The following is an 18,159-nucleotide window of genomic DNA, read 5'->3' on the forward strand; positions in this document are numbered from 1 at the left end:
ACAAAGAAAATGAACCCGGGGAAAGAAACCACTTGTCCACAGGGTGTTTTAAATTTGTTTTGAACATTTTTCTAGTAACGAAACAAAATGCATGCACCAGTAATGACAAAACTGCCTAATTCAAAACATTTCCATCATAAAAGTCTACTGAAACTTCTACAATCCACCAGTATCAGTAAATATGCACAATTTCTGCAGAAGTAAAAGTCATCTAAATAATTCCACATTAAAGAGATCTGTAACTAATGAAGAGGTTGCTGCAAGCAAACAACTTTATATTTCATTGTTTCATCTACAAATAAAGTACCTGTTGGCCTTGAGGAATATACTGCCCATGTTACATTAAAAAATGATAAGGTAGTAATATTGCAATAGGGAATGGATGGCAAACTGACAACAGGTTCATAGTTACTAAGTATCTTTGCCAAAGAGGACATTCTCAGGACTGCAGCATCCAAACCCTTTAAAAGCACAACACAGTACAGTAATGTATCTACATACTGTGGGAGTAGAACCTACAGCCTTCTGCATAGAATGCAAGTACACTACCTGTTGTGCTATTGACAATGCAAGCTGACTCAGCATAAGCAGCACTAAACTTCTCTTCCCCTGAAGCTCTTAGCTCCCTGTAAAATCAACTCGACACTCCACTGTATCTCTCAACTTTCTAGCACATGAACACAAGAAATCTGGCAAAGCCAAAATTTATTGAGGGGGGGCAAAAGCCCAAAAAACAGAGACACATTTAAAACATTGCTTGTATAATCTTGGAAAGTTGCTAGAATAAAATGCTATGCTACCGCCATGCATTTCACTGCCAAGGCTTGGCCCCAGGACCCTGTGCAATATAGTCAGAGCAACATAGCACTATGCCATATCAACTGTTTCTTGAAAGACAGGAAGCCTGAGACTTAAATGGCTATCATTTAGTGAATTCAGTTGTCACCATAGCTCTCAACCTCTTAGCACAAAACACCTGGACAAAACGAATAGTGGGGGAATACAGCCTCCAAACATATTCAGTGAATTCAGTTGTCACCATAGCTCTCAACCTCTTAGCACAAAAAATTTGGACAAAGCCAATAATGGGGGAATACAGCCCCAACAATATGGAGAAATTTCAAATATTGATTTTATAAACTTAGAAAATTGCTAGAATAAAATCTTTTGTGTTACCATGTACTTTCTGAAGAATATTATATCTGAAATTCAAATGTCTGTCATTATTTAGTGAATTCAAATTCCAGAAAATCACAGATTTTATGAGGAATAGAGCAGAACAAAAATATGAGGCAAAAATCTGAAAACTTTTCACAAGTGGTGGTGGTAGGGAATTTGGGCTCTTGCTACCTGCACCCAAGGTTCAGGGTTTGAGCCTGAGTTACTCTCTTCCACCAGTTATAGTTAACTGGGGCATTTCACACACACACACACACACACACACACACACACACACACTCACACACACTTGTGAGAAATGCATGTAATTCAGTCCAATTATAGACCATACAAAACACTTCCAAGGCAAAAATAGATGAGACTTGGGGCAAAGGTAAACTACACCCATGATGCTGCTGAGGATGAACAGAAATGTTGCAGTCTCTTCAACCGTAATTCATAAAAATAAATTACTTCATTACATAAACAAGAGGTATCCCCAGCCCCAAGAATCATCACCACATGCAAAGTCTCCAAGATGAGAAATAATGGCTTTACAGTCAAGGATCTGACAGTGAATGACAGGGTGCTAGAACAGAAATCATACTGAGTACTAGAAATAAAAACTAATTAAGAAGTAATTTCCTCAGCACTTAAAAGCAGACGTCCTATCATTGCCTCTACCTCAGATCACAACCACTTAAGATTTCAGGTCATGCAGAACAAATCTGCAGATTCATTACTTGTGAATTCAAGAAATGGCAATATTTTTCACAATCAAAAAGCAGGAGTGCTTCCCATCAATATTGGAGTGACTGTACTTACCAGTCCCTTTAATCTATAAAGTCATAAACCTTGAACCTTGAATGCATGTACATCATCTTTGAGAACTGCTCAGTAACTCACAGGTCATCAGAGTCGACTACTGTCTCTCTGGTAGCTGTTTGCCACTCACTGTCTTTCTTATATTAGTAATGCATGTTCTCTTAATGGACATTTGATATGGAACATCCTTCCTAATATATATATATATATATATATATATATATATATATATATATATATATATATATATATATATATATATATATATCAACTCCAAGATCACACTACAGTGGGGACTGTCATTCATGCCATTTAACCATGTCTGATGCATCACATTTAATTCTAGAAATAGTCCTGATATTTTTGTGATAACCAAAGGGCACCTTTCAAAAGTCATGTGAAAGGTGGTTACACAAAAAATATAGAAAGTGTTTCACTGACCTCTGAGTGGACTGAAAAGCAGTCATAGTCTATTGTATAATATAGTCAAAAGGTTAGAAAGGTCACCACTGTTTCAAATTCTATCCAAAGTTAAACAAATCAGTAATAATTAAGTGAAACAGAGGGTTATAATAGGAAAAAAATCTGTTGTTTCTATTACTTGCTAGAGTTACAATCTAAATAGGGAAGCTAGGGTAATTTTTTACATTTTTAAGTGGCTGAAATTCTTAACTCTACAAATGTTTTCTTTTGTGTTCATAGTAAAAAAAAAAAAAAGTGAAAGAGTCAGGCCATGTAAAATCAGAAGATTCAGGGTTTGATTCCTGGATAACAAGCAACGGTTAAACTGGCACACAAGAAATTAGGTATTTTCTAGTGTAAAGTAAGTTCAAGTAAAGGTTTTTATTTTGCATCAGGAAACCACATATATGGATATTCCACAGTTTGTAAAAAAATGTATATGAATTTTGTAAAAGGATGATAACATTATGCATATACGTGGGAAAACCTTCATTCACTGATAAAATTATGTGTAGATATATGAAAACCTTCATTCATGTAGAGGGTAGTAACCAACAAGAATTGGCAATTAATTTAAACTGATGGTATCCAGTACATTGTAACTGTATCCAGTTTACTTTACACATATACCTAAGTGCAGACTTTCACAAAAAAGTTTTATTTTTTTTCAGAAACTGCAGGAGACTAGATAAGACTACATTCTAAACACAGATTACATATTAATATTTTTCCTGCATTATTTTAAATTATTAGAGATTTACAAATCTTTTGAGGGAAAGAGTTATTTGCTTATTTCATTTCTTTGTTCATTAATTAAGGGAAAAGTGAACATAGTTACAGACATTAAAGGAAATAATAAAAATACATTAAAAATCATGATACAAAAATAGCAGGACTACTTGCAGAATTAAATGTGATGCATTAGATAAAGTTAAATGTCAAGAATGAAATTCTTTATGTCTGTGCATAGTGGGAAGTTTTAAGTGTGAGACAGTATCAGTGGCTGTAGTTTTATTTTACAGTAATACCGATCTACGGTCGTATTCATTTCTTACAACAGATTTATTGATCTTCTTATGTTAAAGATAAGGGTATCAATGAGACTGGCAGTTGGCACAGTGGGTTATGGCTGTGAGGTGCAGTTCTTTTCATATAGGGTTTGATTCTCTCAATTGTCATTTGCCTACTGTGTGACCATGAGCAAGTCAGTTAACCACACTTTTGAGTTGTCACTAAAAACAACTGTGTCGATTGGGCCTACCTAGCCAACAAATTAGTATTACTGAGGCACAAGATTTTGTTAGAATTCTATCAATGGGAAATGCATTATTTTAATGCTCATGATATTTCCCAGATGGCATTCACACTATGCATAAGATGTGCATATGATGTTCACAATATGCACAACACGGATATATAATTAAAGCAATTTTGCAGTATAGCATCACAACTGACAGAATGCTGGCATCAGCTAAAAAAGTGGAGTGTCATGTTCATTGTGACCTGCTGGTTAAAATGAGTCATATTACCACTTGAGGAAATAAGCAATGAATGGTATTTAGTGAAATTCAGAGTATAAATATCAGGTTTCATTGATGTGATTATTGAATGATCAATGATAGTGGAATATGAGAAATAAAAGGATACTAACAAGATTTTTCACTTGGGGAAACAAATGTTACAAAGGCATGATTTTGGTATGTCAACACAAAACAGGTAAAAAGGTAAGTGGTATTTTTAAGGGCAACAAGAACAGTAGAGAAGATAAAAGTAAATGAAAATAATTACTATATACAGAAGAATTTGTGGTGGTCAAAGCCTGCTCTTGCTAATATGAGGTCAAACAGATAAATATATCTAAGGTTAGTGCAGATAAATGGGGATGTATTTTATCTGTGAGAGAGAAGAATGCATAAGATACAAATACTACACTATCATATCATGTAGTAAAAATTAAATTAAGGATTATTTGGGCACACCTTAGTGAGTTATAAATATTTCCCATGCCAAAGGAGAAGATATTTCGTCATGGAAATGGATAACTAGTCTGTTTCTAGTTTGGGGAAAAATATTTTTGAAATGGTCTTGGCTATAGCATTTATAATTTTGATTCTGCTATGCTTCATATGTAAGACCTTAACAATAAAATAGTACAAAACAGGTAATAATGACTTCATGATGCATATAAATGCATAGAGTGATTGCTACCACTCAAACACTTAAGCCAGAAGGTGCATTTCATTTTTCCTAAACCCCGTGTTTATCTTACTGAAGTATTTTTCAGTGCTAGTCTGAAAGTGAAATTATCAAAGTATCTGATACAGCTCTGACTGTCCTCTACCCACTTTTTTAAGTAGATACAAATGAATCAAAGAGGGAACTGTTAACATATGTAGAAATACTGAAAATATGTCATATGGCGTTTCTGCCATTGAATTTTCCAGACATTATTTCTAGGCAAGTTAGGTCACAGCATATACTCAGGTTCTGTTAAAACATTATGCTATAGCTGCATGTTGCAAATTTAGATAAGAGAGAGAGAATAGTTCTGCCTTGTTATACCCTTACAAATACTGTGGAACATTGCTAGCCTAGGAGAAGTAGTCAGAAACATAGATTGCCTGCCACTTTAAATTGTCCTTGCTTTTATTATAAGGTAGGTAATGAATGCAGCATTGTTTGTGTGAAGGGGAAAATGTAAGATCATGGAACACCTGCTCAGAGTTATGAGAACAATCTGAAATGTAACTATCTGAACCATCACTAAATGACTGCATTATTTTTCTGTCAGTTTAGTAAATGATTGCATTATTTTTCTGTCAGTTTAGTAAATGACTGCATTATTTTTCTGTCAGTTTAGTAAATGATTGCATTATTTTTCTGTCAGTTTAGTAAATGACTGCATTATTTTTCCGTCAGTTTAGAGTGTGTAAATTATCACTGGATGGAATATCATGAAAGATATCACCTAAAATGAAATAATGTTAGGCTTCATAGTCTTCCATATTTAGATTTGTCTTTGCATAGTCTCAATACTTGTCAATACTATTATAGACCAATAAAGTTACTTACCAGGACATGATGTGTGTTTTACTGACCACGTTGGTGCAAGAGCGGCCACGGTGGTGCGAGGGCAGCCATGGTGGTGCAGCGGTTAGCATTGCCACCTCACAGCAAGAGGTTCTCCAGTTTGATTCTCAGCTGGGGTGTCTTCTGTGTGGAATCTACATGTCCTCCCTGTGATCGCATGGGTTTCCTCCGGGTGCTCCGGTTTCCTCCCACATCCCAAAGACATGCTGTAGGTGGATTGGACACTCTAAAATGGCCCTAGGTGTGAGTGTGTGCATGTGTGTGTGTACCTTCTGTGGAAGGTTGGGCACTGGGCTGGAAACTCGACACTGTAAAACTCCACTGCCAATCATGAGCGGACAGGTGATCCGCTGTGGCGACCCCTAACCGGAAAAAAGCCGAAAGAAGAAGAGTTGCAAGTCATGCATTTACTAGACATTTTACACTCTCGTTAATAAATGTCATGAAATGTTTAGCTTCTACCACAGTAACAGCAGAAATAGCTTCTAGTACCTCAGGCTTGCACCTAACAAAAATGATCACTATCTATCTACTGCAACACTGCATTAGATGAAACAGGACATGAATCCAGTCTCCTAATGTGAAGGCAGACCATATGACCTTATCATCTACCAGCATCAGAGCTTAACGTGTCACCTGCAGAGATATTTCATTTGTAATACTAAATATAATGGCAGAATATATGAACAAATTATGTATATATATATATATATATATATATATATATATATATATATATATATATATATATATGGATTCCCTTCAAAACAACAAATTACAATACGTTGACTCACATAACAGTGAGACGACTTCAGTGAAAATTTAAATGAACGAGCTAACCACTTGGCCACTGCAGACCTCTCAACTGTCCCTGATCTTCAGGGACGTCCCTGATTTAGACTCCAATTTTAGGTCTATCCCTCTTAATCCCTCTTAAAACTGGTGACTGCTGAAGAAAAGGTGGTGAATTGCCCTTAATAAATAATGATAGTAATTCAGAGTTATAGATGTTTTACATCAGAAAATCTATATTAATCCACATTCTCTTATTCTGCAAATGTTTCAAGTCAATAGTACAAATATTTAAAAAATGTCCCTGATTGTCCCTGATTATTTGAGGATTTGTCCCTGATTCTGTTGAGATTGGTCTCTGATCGGTTGAGAGCTATGTTGGGCACCATGACGAACTTTGTCCTTTTCTCCAGTGTAGTGCGATCTCAGAGTTAATATATTTAATTAAGAGGGGAGTGGGGGATGAATCCCCCCACTTTGGTGGGTTTAATTTCTTTTGGTTTGTGTTTTACTTATTGGTAGCCAAGTGGTTAGTTTCTCAGAGGTGAAATACACAGTTCTGGGAGTTTGCTCATTTAACTTTTCGGTGACGTCATCTCACTATTATGGTAATTCATTGTTTTGACCATAGATCCATATATATAAATATATGTATATAAATATTTATATGTATGCATGTATATATTTCATATGAGAGACAGAGATGTTAAGAAAGAATACTGTTTCTGGTGAGCATTTGTGAAATGATAAAAGAAGCAACATACTTTTCAAGCAAAATAAGCCAAAATATGATTTACCTTTTTTCTTGGATGTCTCTGGGAGTGTTTATCTGATGAAATAAATAAAATAATGCTTGTATTATAATAATATAGTTGTATTATGACAAATATTTTACCCATTTAAATATAAACAAAACATCTTATAAACAGAGAATTCATTTTTGTACTTTGTTCTCATGTCAAGAGTAATAAAACAAATTATTAAAAATAAAACACACTCTGCCCTGCGCTTAATGTTGAATGGCTAGCAAAACTATAGAATGATAGAAAACTAGTGGAAGAAATTGCATTAAATATAACAAAATACCTATTTCAGACTGTACCAAAATCTGTACTTCCAAGCCATTATCTAAAGACAGTTATTGTCATGGATGGCAGCCAGAGGGTGTCCAGCACTGAAACTGACAGTATAAGCAGTGAAAGATCCCCTAATTGTGGTAAAAAATAAGTTTAAACAGGAATAGTGAGAAGAGAGCTCTGAGCAAAGAAACAGGTAAACCTTGCTGATTACAAAACACAGGTTGTAGACAGTAGGTAACATTATTATCTACTTTCTTTAAATAAGACAAGATTCTTCAACAATCAGTATAGTTAAAAGTCTAGAAGACTAAAATGTCAGATATGTAACTGTAGAATTAAAGGTAAAGCAGCATTTATAGTCATTACACAAATGTGTTAAGGAATTCTGCACTGTTCCTGTGTAACTGATGCCAAGGTGCAAGCCATACAGGCCATTTATGCTAACACGTGATGGCTGTGAATAAACTTATGCAAATGAAGTAGCAATGAAATGGTAATGAGAGATGATGTAAAACATCACGTTAATAAGTCAGTCCTCCTCCTACTAATTTTGTAATTCACAGTCATATCTTGACTCATTTACGTGCCATGTGCAGATTTCTTTTATAAAAGGCAGAATCACATCTTTTCCATCAACTTTGCAATCAGCAAAAATTCTCTCTCTTGTTACTAGCTTTGCTATTTCTGTGTAGGAGCTGCTTGTCTTGATCAAACCACAACAGCTTATGCCCAGCGGCATTCACTGGCCAAGAAGGCAACGATATAGCAAGAGAGTAACTCATCATAATTTAATTTTGATAATCAAGAAATCCTTGATAGCCTCATAGTGGACAGTGATATTGTAAGGGTCTTAGTGAGTATTTGTTGTCCCCACATGGGTATTGCCGGAATACGTGGTCTTCTTATTCCTGTAAATACTAAGTTATAAATAGTCCTCACTACACTTGCAATGAGAAACTTCCAGAGACAGACTGGGGACATGTTGGATATTTCTCTGCCTCAAGGACTCTTCAGCACTTCCTGGACATACTCATGGCACTTGTTGATCAGTACATCTGTTTCCCACTGTCACCTCAGGACCAAGCCCAGACTATAAATGCCTTTTATGGAGTGGTACATTTGCCTCAGTTGCTTGGTGTGATAGACTGGATCAGTGTTGTAATTAGGGCCCCATCTGGTCCATGAGGGAAGCAGTATCACAAAAGGAAAAGTGACCATTTCATCAATTGTCAGGTTGTGTGTGTGATGCATGGGGTGCATCATCGTCTCAGCACAGCATCCTGGAAGCGCACATGATTCCCATATCTGGCACACACAGGTTCACTCTACCACCTCTTCCTGCTTGATAGGATGCCCAGTGGTCACCTTGTTGGTGGAATATTTTTATATAATTTAATTAGTAATTTATATCAACATGCATTGCTTGATACTAAAGCACTTTCCTTTGCTTTATCTTCGCATTTTCTTTATTTTTTGTTTGTTCTGTTTTTTCAGGTGCTGCAGGACATCCACTGGAGCTATGGCTCATGACATCACTGAGAAATGTAAATGCATATTTTTAATACAGCCCCGTCCCTGACTCATATTATCATCAAGAGAGTCTTCTGCATGTGAAATGCCATTTCAGGTGCCTGGATGAGTCTGGAGGTGACCTTAAGTAGAACCCAGCTACTGAATGCAGGATGTTTCCTGAATGTTGCATTCTGCACAGCATGGTTATGCAATGGTATGGTGGTGGAGTGACCCATGCTGTCACTGCAGCTCCCAACTCTAGTCCCACTATGATTAATGATAACCAGCTAGCAGCAGCAGTAAGGGACTCCATGCAGCAGGCTCATGCATGGCATGTGGCTGTGCAGGTAAAGAGGTGACATCTAGTACAGGATAATGGACCATGATATTCAGGTTAGTTTTTCTTTTCATATAAAAATCACACAGAGTGGATCTGATGCATGCAGTGCTATGGGAGGGTTATGCTGTGAGGTGCAAAGTCTACTGTCACTGTTCATCATACATTCCCTTGTATCTTTAAATATTTTATGTTTTACTTCAGAAGAGGTATTCATATTATTATTATTATTATTATTATTATAACTCATATTATTGATTATAAATATTAGGCTTGAGTGCACACTGACACCTGTTAAGTGATGTCATAAGGCAACATCTAAAGAACAGTAGCATTGTTAACTCATTTATAGAAGACATTTTGTTTATGGACTGTGCTTAAGTATGCACGTAGTGAATCTGCTAAATTGGTAGCTTTAAAAATTTATTTTGGTATGTGACTGCTTGTAATTTGCCAAACTGTATGTATTATAATCTCTAAACTTTCATTTAACATGAGTTTATATCTTGCACTGGAATAAAAATGCATTACATGTGTTTTTTTATTATGTAGTGCTTTCTCATGCAGTGATTTACTGTTATCTTCTAAGTTACTGCACATCACATTATTTTATTATATCATACTCAGCAAGTTAAGTCATTTGTGCAATACTGAGGGAAAATTGGCAACCGTGCTATTATAGATGGCAGGATACTCATGTAATATTTTTTCAGGTGTGTTATTGTCTTAATAGTCTGTAATATTTCTTTTATATTGTGTGTAATTGTCAGCTGTACCATTGCTTTAGTTAAACTCTTTTAATAGATGTGCCTTTAATGGTGTTAAACATTACAATCTGCATGTCATTCCGTACACCTTTCTTTCACAATTATTTTCTTTAATTGTAAGCTGTACTATTACTGAAATGAAATACACACACTTGCAACACTGTGCAAACACCTATTCTACATTTATTTTTTTAACATATTGCATTTGAAGTTAAACACTGACATCTGTGTATTGATGATTCTCTGCCCTGGTCAGATGACCATGAAGCTGCTTTTCAAGCTATTAAATTTGCTCTGATGAATCCACCTGCTCTGGGTCTGCCCGATTATAATAAACCATTCTTTCTATTCTGTTCAGAATGAAACAGGTTTGCACTGGGCCTCCTGGCACAACCCCGAGCAGGAGGTTATAGACCAGTGGCTTATTATAGTACTCAGCGAGACCCAGTAGCGGTAGGATACCCTCCCTGCCTGAGGGCAATGGCAGCAGCAGCCTTATTAGTAGAAATGGCAGGCCCTTTAACTCTGGGCCATCAAACCGTGCTAGCAGTGCCACACGTAGTACAAGCCCTACTTCTAAAAACTAGAACTCAGTATCTTTCACCAGCCAGACTCACTAAGTATGAAATCAATTTGCTTAGTAACCCTGCATTACAAATTGTTCACTGATCACCACTAAACCCAGCCTCTTTGATTCCAACAGATACTGAGGGAGAACCCCATGACTGTGTGTGTGTTGTTAATTCTGTGCTTCCTCCTAAAAACGATCTTGCTGATATTCCATTCACTAATCTTGACTACGTCTTTTCATTGACGGATCCTGCTTAAGTGATGAACTTGGCCAATTAACAGCAGCATGGGCAGTATGTTCTCCACATGAAGTAATTTCTACCGGTAGGCTACCACCAGGCACTTCAGCCCAAGTAGCAGAGCTTGTGGCATTGATGCATGCATGCAAATTAGCAGAAGAAAAAACTGTTACTATCTATACAGACTCTAGATATGCTTATGGTGTTGTACATGATTTCGGAACATTGTGGAGAGAGCGTGGATTCCTGACGTCCTCGGGAACTATTATAAAACATGCCTTTTATGTCGATAATTTATTAAAGGCTTTACTCTTGCCTTCAAAAATTGCTGTTGTAAAATGTGCAGCTCACCAATCAGATCTTGAAACCAAGCACAATGCCTTAGCTGATTGGGCTGCCAAACAGGCTGCATTAAATGGTGCTGTTCAGGGAAACAATACGCAGTCTATATATCAACAGTCTATGCAGATGCCTTTGCTTTCACATGATGTTTTAAAATTTTTAAAGTACGAAGCTACAGAAGCTGAAAAAGAGACCTGGCAAACATTTCATTGTTTTAAAAATGCACAATCCATTTGACAACGCCCTGATACACCCTGATAGCAGGCTTGTCTGTCCAAAATCTATGCATTTGTCTGTTATAAAGGCTTATCATTTACCTTCTCATATTGGCATCCAGGCTTTACTAAAACTGATTCTCTGAGACTGGAGCTTCTGTACACCATTTTGTAAATACTTGTTCTGTATGTTTGCAACATAACATTGCAAAAGGGACTAGAGCCCAACCTCAACCTGTGCCAAAATCTCAAGGGCTTTTTTGCTCTTTGCAATGGGATTTTATTGAACTTCCATCTTGTAATCATTTTAAGTATGTCTTAACTGTTCTTGACGTCTTTTCTGGTTGGTTAGAAGCGTATCCATGTACCAAAAATGATGCTGTCGCTGTAGCCAAGAAACTATGTTATGACTTTATCCTCAGATTTGGGGTTCCCTGTACAATATACTCTGACAGGGGTACACATTTTACTGCTCAGTTAATTCAGGCACTATGTTCCATGCTAGCTATCACACTTAAGTTTCACTGTCCTTATAGACCCCAAGCCTCTGGCATAATTGAATGAATGAATCAAACATTAAAGACTAGACTAGCAAAAGTTACCTCAGAAGCAGGTATGACATGGGTGCAAGCCTTTCCATTAGCGTTGCTTTCAATTCACTCTCAGGTTCATCCGAAAAAGGGTCTTTCCCCTCATGAAATAATAATGGGATGCCCCATGAGTCTTCCTGTGACTCCACCTCCACCCTTTTCTGAAATCGATAATTTTGACGCTATGTTTTGCTTTACTGCAAATCTCTTGTTTTTGTCTTACAGCAATATTATAAACAAGTTGCAGCAGCCCAGCAATCTCTGGACTCTTTCCTAGAGCCCTCTTTGCAACCTGGGGATTGGGTCTACGTCAAGTCATTTTCTCAAAAAACAGCTCTCCAACCCCATTGGAAAGGACCGTTTCTAATACTACTCACCACCACTTCAACAGTCTGACTTCAAGGCTCTCCTGTGTGGATCCACGTGTCACACATCAAAAAGGTCGAACCATCAGACTCACAGCAACCTCTTCCATTTACAGCTCCTGTTCCTGAACCCATCGCAGCCTGGACCAGAAGTAAGACTACCGCAGTCCAGGATAATGACTGATGATAAAAAGTTACTCTATTCTACATCTGCAGTGTTACCTCCTGCTTCACCAATGCACTGTGCCTTTCCTCAACATTACTGGATGGCCATTCTTATCAGCATCATTATCGTACTGGTTTTCCTGCTCTGGCCATTCATCTTCACTGCAACTACTGTGCCCCTTCAGAAGTGGGCAGCCTGGCACCCACCTTTTAACACTTACCAGGCCATGAAATATACTTATGCTTCCACATTCAATGTCTCAAACTGCTGAATCTGTACTGCTATTCCCTCTGTCCATGGGGGATTGTCATTGACTGCGTCCCCACTGAGTGTTATTGAAACTTGGACAAGCTTGCTTAACAATACAGCTAATATTACATCTGCAAATTCAGTTGCCTTGCAACTGTCCCTGCGTCACAACGACATTCTGTGTTTCCAATGCAATTACTCAAAGCGAAATTTCTGGATTAAAAAAATGGGATGGAGTGCCTGCAATTACATGATTAAATATTAGTGCAACTATACAGACGTAATAAATGGCACTCAACATATCTCTACAGGATGCCTCTTTTCCATACTTCAAATATTGCAAAAAGCTTTATTGAATACCACCGCTTATCACCGTATGGTAATAAGGACAATCTTTCATGGTATGAATTTAACTGGCACCATCTCTACGAATATCACAATGTTAGTGAAAGACTGTTGTTTTGTATGTGATCATAAGGCTTATAAATGGTTACCAGAACACTGGTCTGTCAGCTGCTTCCTGGGATATTTGGTTCTAGCCATCTGGCATACAACTTCATTACCACAAGGAAAAATCAGAAATACTCGAGAAATAAAAGCACCCTCCATCCCGGTGGGAAATGTGGATGCATCATGGATTTATCATCATGACCTTGCCCATTCAAGTACCAAAGGACTGGCCCACATGGACCTGGGAGATGATGTCATACCTTGGGCAGGGATTATATCTGCTTATGGGGCTGTAAAATCAATCTGGGAACTGAGAAAACTCTCTAAACTTCTTGAAGTCTTAAGCAATGCTACCTTCTCAGCTTTAGAACTAATGACTGATGAGCTGACTTCCATGAGGGCTGTGGTCCTCCAAAACCGCATGGCCCTCGATTTTGTACTTGCTATAAAAAGGGGTACTTGTGCTTTGATCCAGGAGGAGTGATGTGCATTTATTCCTGACAATCAGCACAAAATTGAGAGCCATCTTGAACTGATATAGATGGTTTCTGAACTCTCTGAAGCTGAGAAGGCTGATAGCTCCACTTGGGCTTGGCTAACCAATCTCTTCTCCGGATGGGGAGGAGGCCTACTTAAACTGATTCTAACAATTGCAGTATTAATCATTTTTGTCTTGTTGCTATTGTTTATAATGAAAGCCTGCATATTGAAGCTTATGTCTTCCAAGACAAATGCCAAAGTGCCTAAATTCTATTTGCCTGCAGTAACTGATGATATCCAAGAAAAGAGTAGTATTAATGATGAGATTGAAAAACTTAATAGCATGGTTATGTTAGAGTTTGGAAAAATGTATGAGGAACTAAATGATGATGCTTACAGAGCATCAAATGGGGGATTGTAAAGTATGAAGGAAAATGCAAGTGTATTAGAAGGTGTGAGTATGTGACAAGATGCATGAATCTGAAATGTACTGTACATAGAGACATGACAGACTGCACATAGTGGAAAGTTACTGAGAAGAGAGGCTGTCTGAAAGTAGTAAACATGTCTATATAAGGAAATGCATCCGATTTTCTTTTTCTGCCTACAGATGTGATGACATCATGTTACTTTAGAGCTACTGGGAATGCTCCTGTTGGATAATCATGCTTCCAGTATTTTTATTTGTTCAGTGTTACTTTTCTAATGAGTGAGCATTAAATAGTCTATATAAGCTACAGTCTTGTTTGTTCTGGGAGTCACCCTGAGGCTCCTGCACATGTGTAATAAAGTTGCTGAACGAGAGGAAGTCTTTTGTCTTTTATTTTACAATATATATATATCTATATCTATATCTATATATATATATATATATATATATATATATATGTGGATCTAGGACGAATTCCATGGTGGTGCAGCGGTAGCGTTGTTGCCTCACAGCAAGAGGTTCTCCCATTTGATTCTCTGCTGGAGTGCAGAGAGTGTGGAGTCTGCATGTCCTCCCCCACGGTTGGGTGGGTGTTTGAAAGACATGCGTAAAAAGGGCGTGCCTTCGTGGAAGGTTGGACGTCGAGCTGGCACCTCGGCATTTGTGAAAATCTACTGCCAATCATTAGTGGACCGGAGTTCCGCTGTGGTGACCCCTAACCGGGAAAAGCCTAAAGACAACAACAACATGGATATAGGATGTTTGCTCAAATGAGCAAATGTCCGAATCCATAATAACCGAACATACTTTAACGGAAGTGCTTTTATCAAAAAAGCACTTTCATTAAAGCGTGTTATTAAAAAAACACACACACACACACCCCTACTTTAATATTCTCCCTCCGAGACCGCACTACAGTGGGGAAAAGGGAAATTTCCCTTACCCGCACCATAGTACAAACACAGCAACAGGCATACTTACGCGAAAGTGCTTCTTCGGTGAAAAGCACTTTCATGTAAGTATGCCCGGCCATTTGAGTTTCGGTCATTTGCTCATTCGAGCAAACAACCGGAACCCATATATATATATATATATATATATATATATATATATATATATATATATATATATATATATATATATATATATATATATATATATATATATATATATATAAACACACACACAAGCAGCTAAGAACATATTTGCATTGACACTGTAGCTTTTACTTTATTAGTAGTACAGGCAGACAGGTTTAAAAAACCTCTTTGGCTTGTATAGGCCACAAACTATTTAATAATATGATTACTGTATAAGCAGTGATCCTTCCAAAATACTAACTGGAAGTACAAAGTGGCTGATGTCAGTTAACCATCACACCCTAATCAGGGAGGAGGTGGAGTTGGAGGATACAGTAGCAACTGAATGAACAGTACAATGGTAAGTGAGAACTGTACCTTTCAATACTTTACTTTCATAATGTAAAATTGTATTTATTACAACTGTATATGGTCTGACTTAAAATGTACGCAAGGTATGCAAGGTATCATGCAAAACAGTAATTGCAATGGAAACATTTGTAAAGGTTGAAGAAAGTATCCATATCCCAGTGGGACCAGCTAAACACAAACATGAAATTTAACAATTTGAAGGAAGTCAAGATTTCCTTGCTATTCAATGTGCAGTAAACAAGAAATATATAATATTACAGATAGAGTCATTAGAAATACTTTATGAAAATCTGTGCTTTGCTGCTTTGATGGTTAGTAAATGTAAGAATATAATGGAAATAGATTCAATACAAATGCAAAAAGAAATAACCTCACAGATTCAGTACAAAAATAACTTCTTTGCTTTGCTGATTAATAAACATAATCAATTAAGAAAGATTGGAACGCACATCTATGATATGTAAGCAACTACCCTCTATGCCTTCTATATGCAGCAGAAATCTTATATAACCAGGTACAGGAGGAAAGACACCTTAATAGGCTGAATGAGGATGCAAACATGATTCTGAAAAAAGTGTCATTCCAAGCAAAATGTTTTTAATAATATCCAACTGTTTGTTTTATTTATTTTGTAAGTATAATTAAAGAAATAATGTGCTCTTAGTACAGAACTGCAGTAAATTAAATATCAGCCAGAAATTACCAATGTGTTACCATGTCTTATGTTACACCAGCTTATCTCCTTAGTACTAGCAGAATGAAAATGTAAAAATCACAACCACTTGATATCATTATACAATTTCACACAATATGTTTTTCAAAAAAGATTTAATAAAAGCAAATCACTATTTATAAAGATTGAACTGATGTAATACATTATGAGTTGACTTAATGTCTCCATTTCTTGTTGTCTTTATAACCCCCCTCTTTTTTATCTTAATTTTGCATTACTTTGTGTTTCTTGTTTTTTGTTTTCTGTCCTATACATGTTCATTTTTCTACAGGTCTAGCATCCCTAGGAGTAGCCCAACTATGTTGCTCCGAGGTCAGACAGCATTCACCCCCTGCTTGTCCAGGGATGTCTTTGCAGGGATGGGACCATGGTGCATGTCCTGTAGGCTATCTGGAACTGTGAGGCCTGGTAAGCTGCACAGATGGTGGGCTTCAGGACTTGGCTGAAGATATGGTTGAGCAAGTAGTGCTCAGACATCTTCAGTTGTCCAGGATGCTCTACAGTAGAGTCAAGAGTCACTGCCCCAGCCAGTGCCAACCACAGTGCCACCACAGTCTCCATCCCCTCAACACTGGGGTCCTCCAGTGCAACACCATCACGCAGTGGAAACATTTGAGATCCTGTGGACAGGGTGTTCTCTTGTGACAACCTCCTCTTCACCTTCCTCCTTCTCTATTCCTCTCTCTTACTCAGTCTTCCCTACTTCCTTCCCAAACTACCCTCTTACATAAAAACATTTGAAAATAATGGGGATCTATCCCCAACAAAAATATAGTACCCCTCTTCTCCCACCTTTTACAGCACAACCCTCATGATGTTTCTCTCTTTGGTATGTCTTCCCTTTTTTATCTTTCCACTCTTTTAAGAAACCAGTCAGGTTGTCAACATAAGGATACCTTTGCAGACAATATATATATATATATATATATATATATATATATATATATATATATATATATATATATATATATATATATATATATATATATTATTTATTTTATTTTAAACTTAATAAAAATAGCTATTGTGTGCACAGCTAGCCTTATGTACATTTAACATGCACCATACCACTCAACTGCACAGATTTTAACAGAATGTCCAGATTTTTACCTTATATTTTTGGTCCATTTATCATGAATTTGTGGTTTTCTGGGAAACTGGTGGAAAATCATTAAAGAATTAAGTTAGAAAATAGTGACAGACATTTAAGTTTCAGACTTCATACCCTTCAGAAAATTCATGCTTATGGAAAATCTGTTATTCTATCAACTTTCTAAGTTTGTAAGAGCAATATTTAAAAATTGTCCCTATTTTTATGCCTTTGTTTACTTTTATTCATGACTTTGTCCAGATTTCTTGCTCTAAGAGGGTGAGAGGTATGATGTATGCACATAACTGTATTCATCCATAATGCCTGAAAACATCCAGAATTATATGAGCACTTATATTTTCACCTAGTACTTCCTACATATTTTAGGATTCACTTCAGCAAGCTTCATCATTTCACCAAAGTGGCCATTTTTTTACTAAAATCTTTCCTTGTGTACTTTGCATGAATAACCTGCAGTTAGTGTATTTGCGTATAGGTGTAGTGGTGCTCTTCACAAATAACCACTATGAAAGTGCAACATCAGGGCTATGAGTACCACCCATAATTTCAGTCAGCTACTTAAAAGAAAGAGACACAAAAAGGCATATGGAGGTGATGAAGGTGACATGAGGCAGACCTAAATGGAAAGAGTTACTGCAAGGGTGAAACAAATATATATAGATGGTATTAACCATCACTACAACACTTTAAAGTGTTATACATTAGCAAATACATTAATGGCCAGTGAAGGTAAGGTATCAAGAAAT

At 36.9% G+C, this 18,159-nt stretch overlaps 1 protein-coding gene across 3 annotated transcripts in view; it reads right to left on the bottom strand.

Annotated features, from left to right (window-relative positions):
• Positions 1 to 18,159, bottom strand: part of LOC122798604 (ubiquitin carboxyl-terminal hydrolase 47-like) — a 766,891-nt gene that overhangs the window by 325,947 nt on the left and 422,785 nt on the right. For all 3 annotated transcript variants that reach the window (XM_044067681.1, XM_044067680.1, XM_044067682.1), the window contains one exon: positions 7,125 to 7,156. In XM_044067681.1, coding sequence (XP_043923616.1) covers positions 7,125 to 7,156 — 32 coding nt within the window. The remainder of the gene's footprint in view (positions 1 to 7,124; positions 7,157 to 18,159) is intronic.

This window comes from Protopterus annectens, chromosome 3.part1 (assembly GCF_019279795.1).
Source record: "Protopterus annectens isolate FY-2018-M chromosome 3.part1, PAN1.0, whole genome shotgun sequence".
NCBI classification, from domain to species: domain Eukaryota; kingdom Metazoa; phylum Chordata; order Ceratodontiformes; family Protopteridae; genus Protopterus; species Protopterus annectens.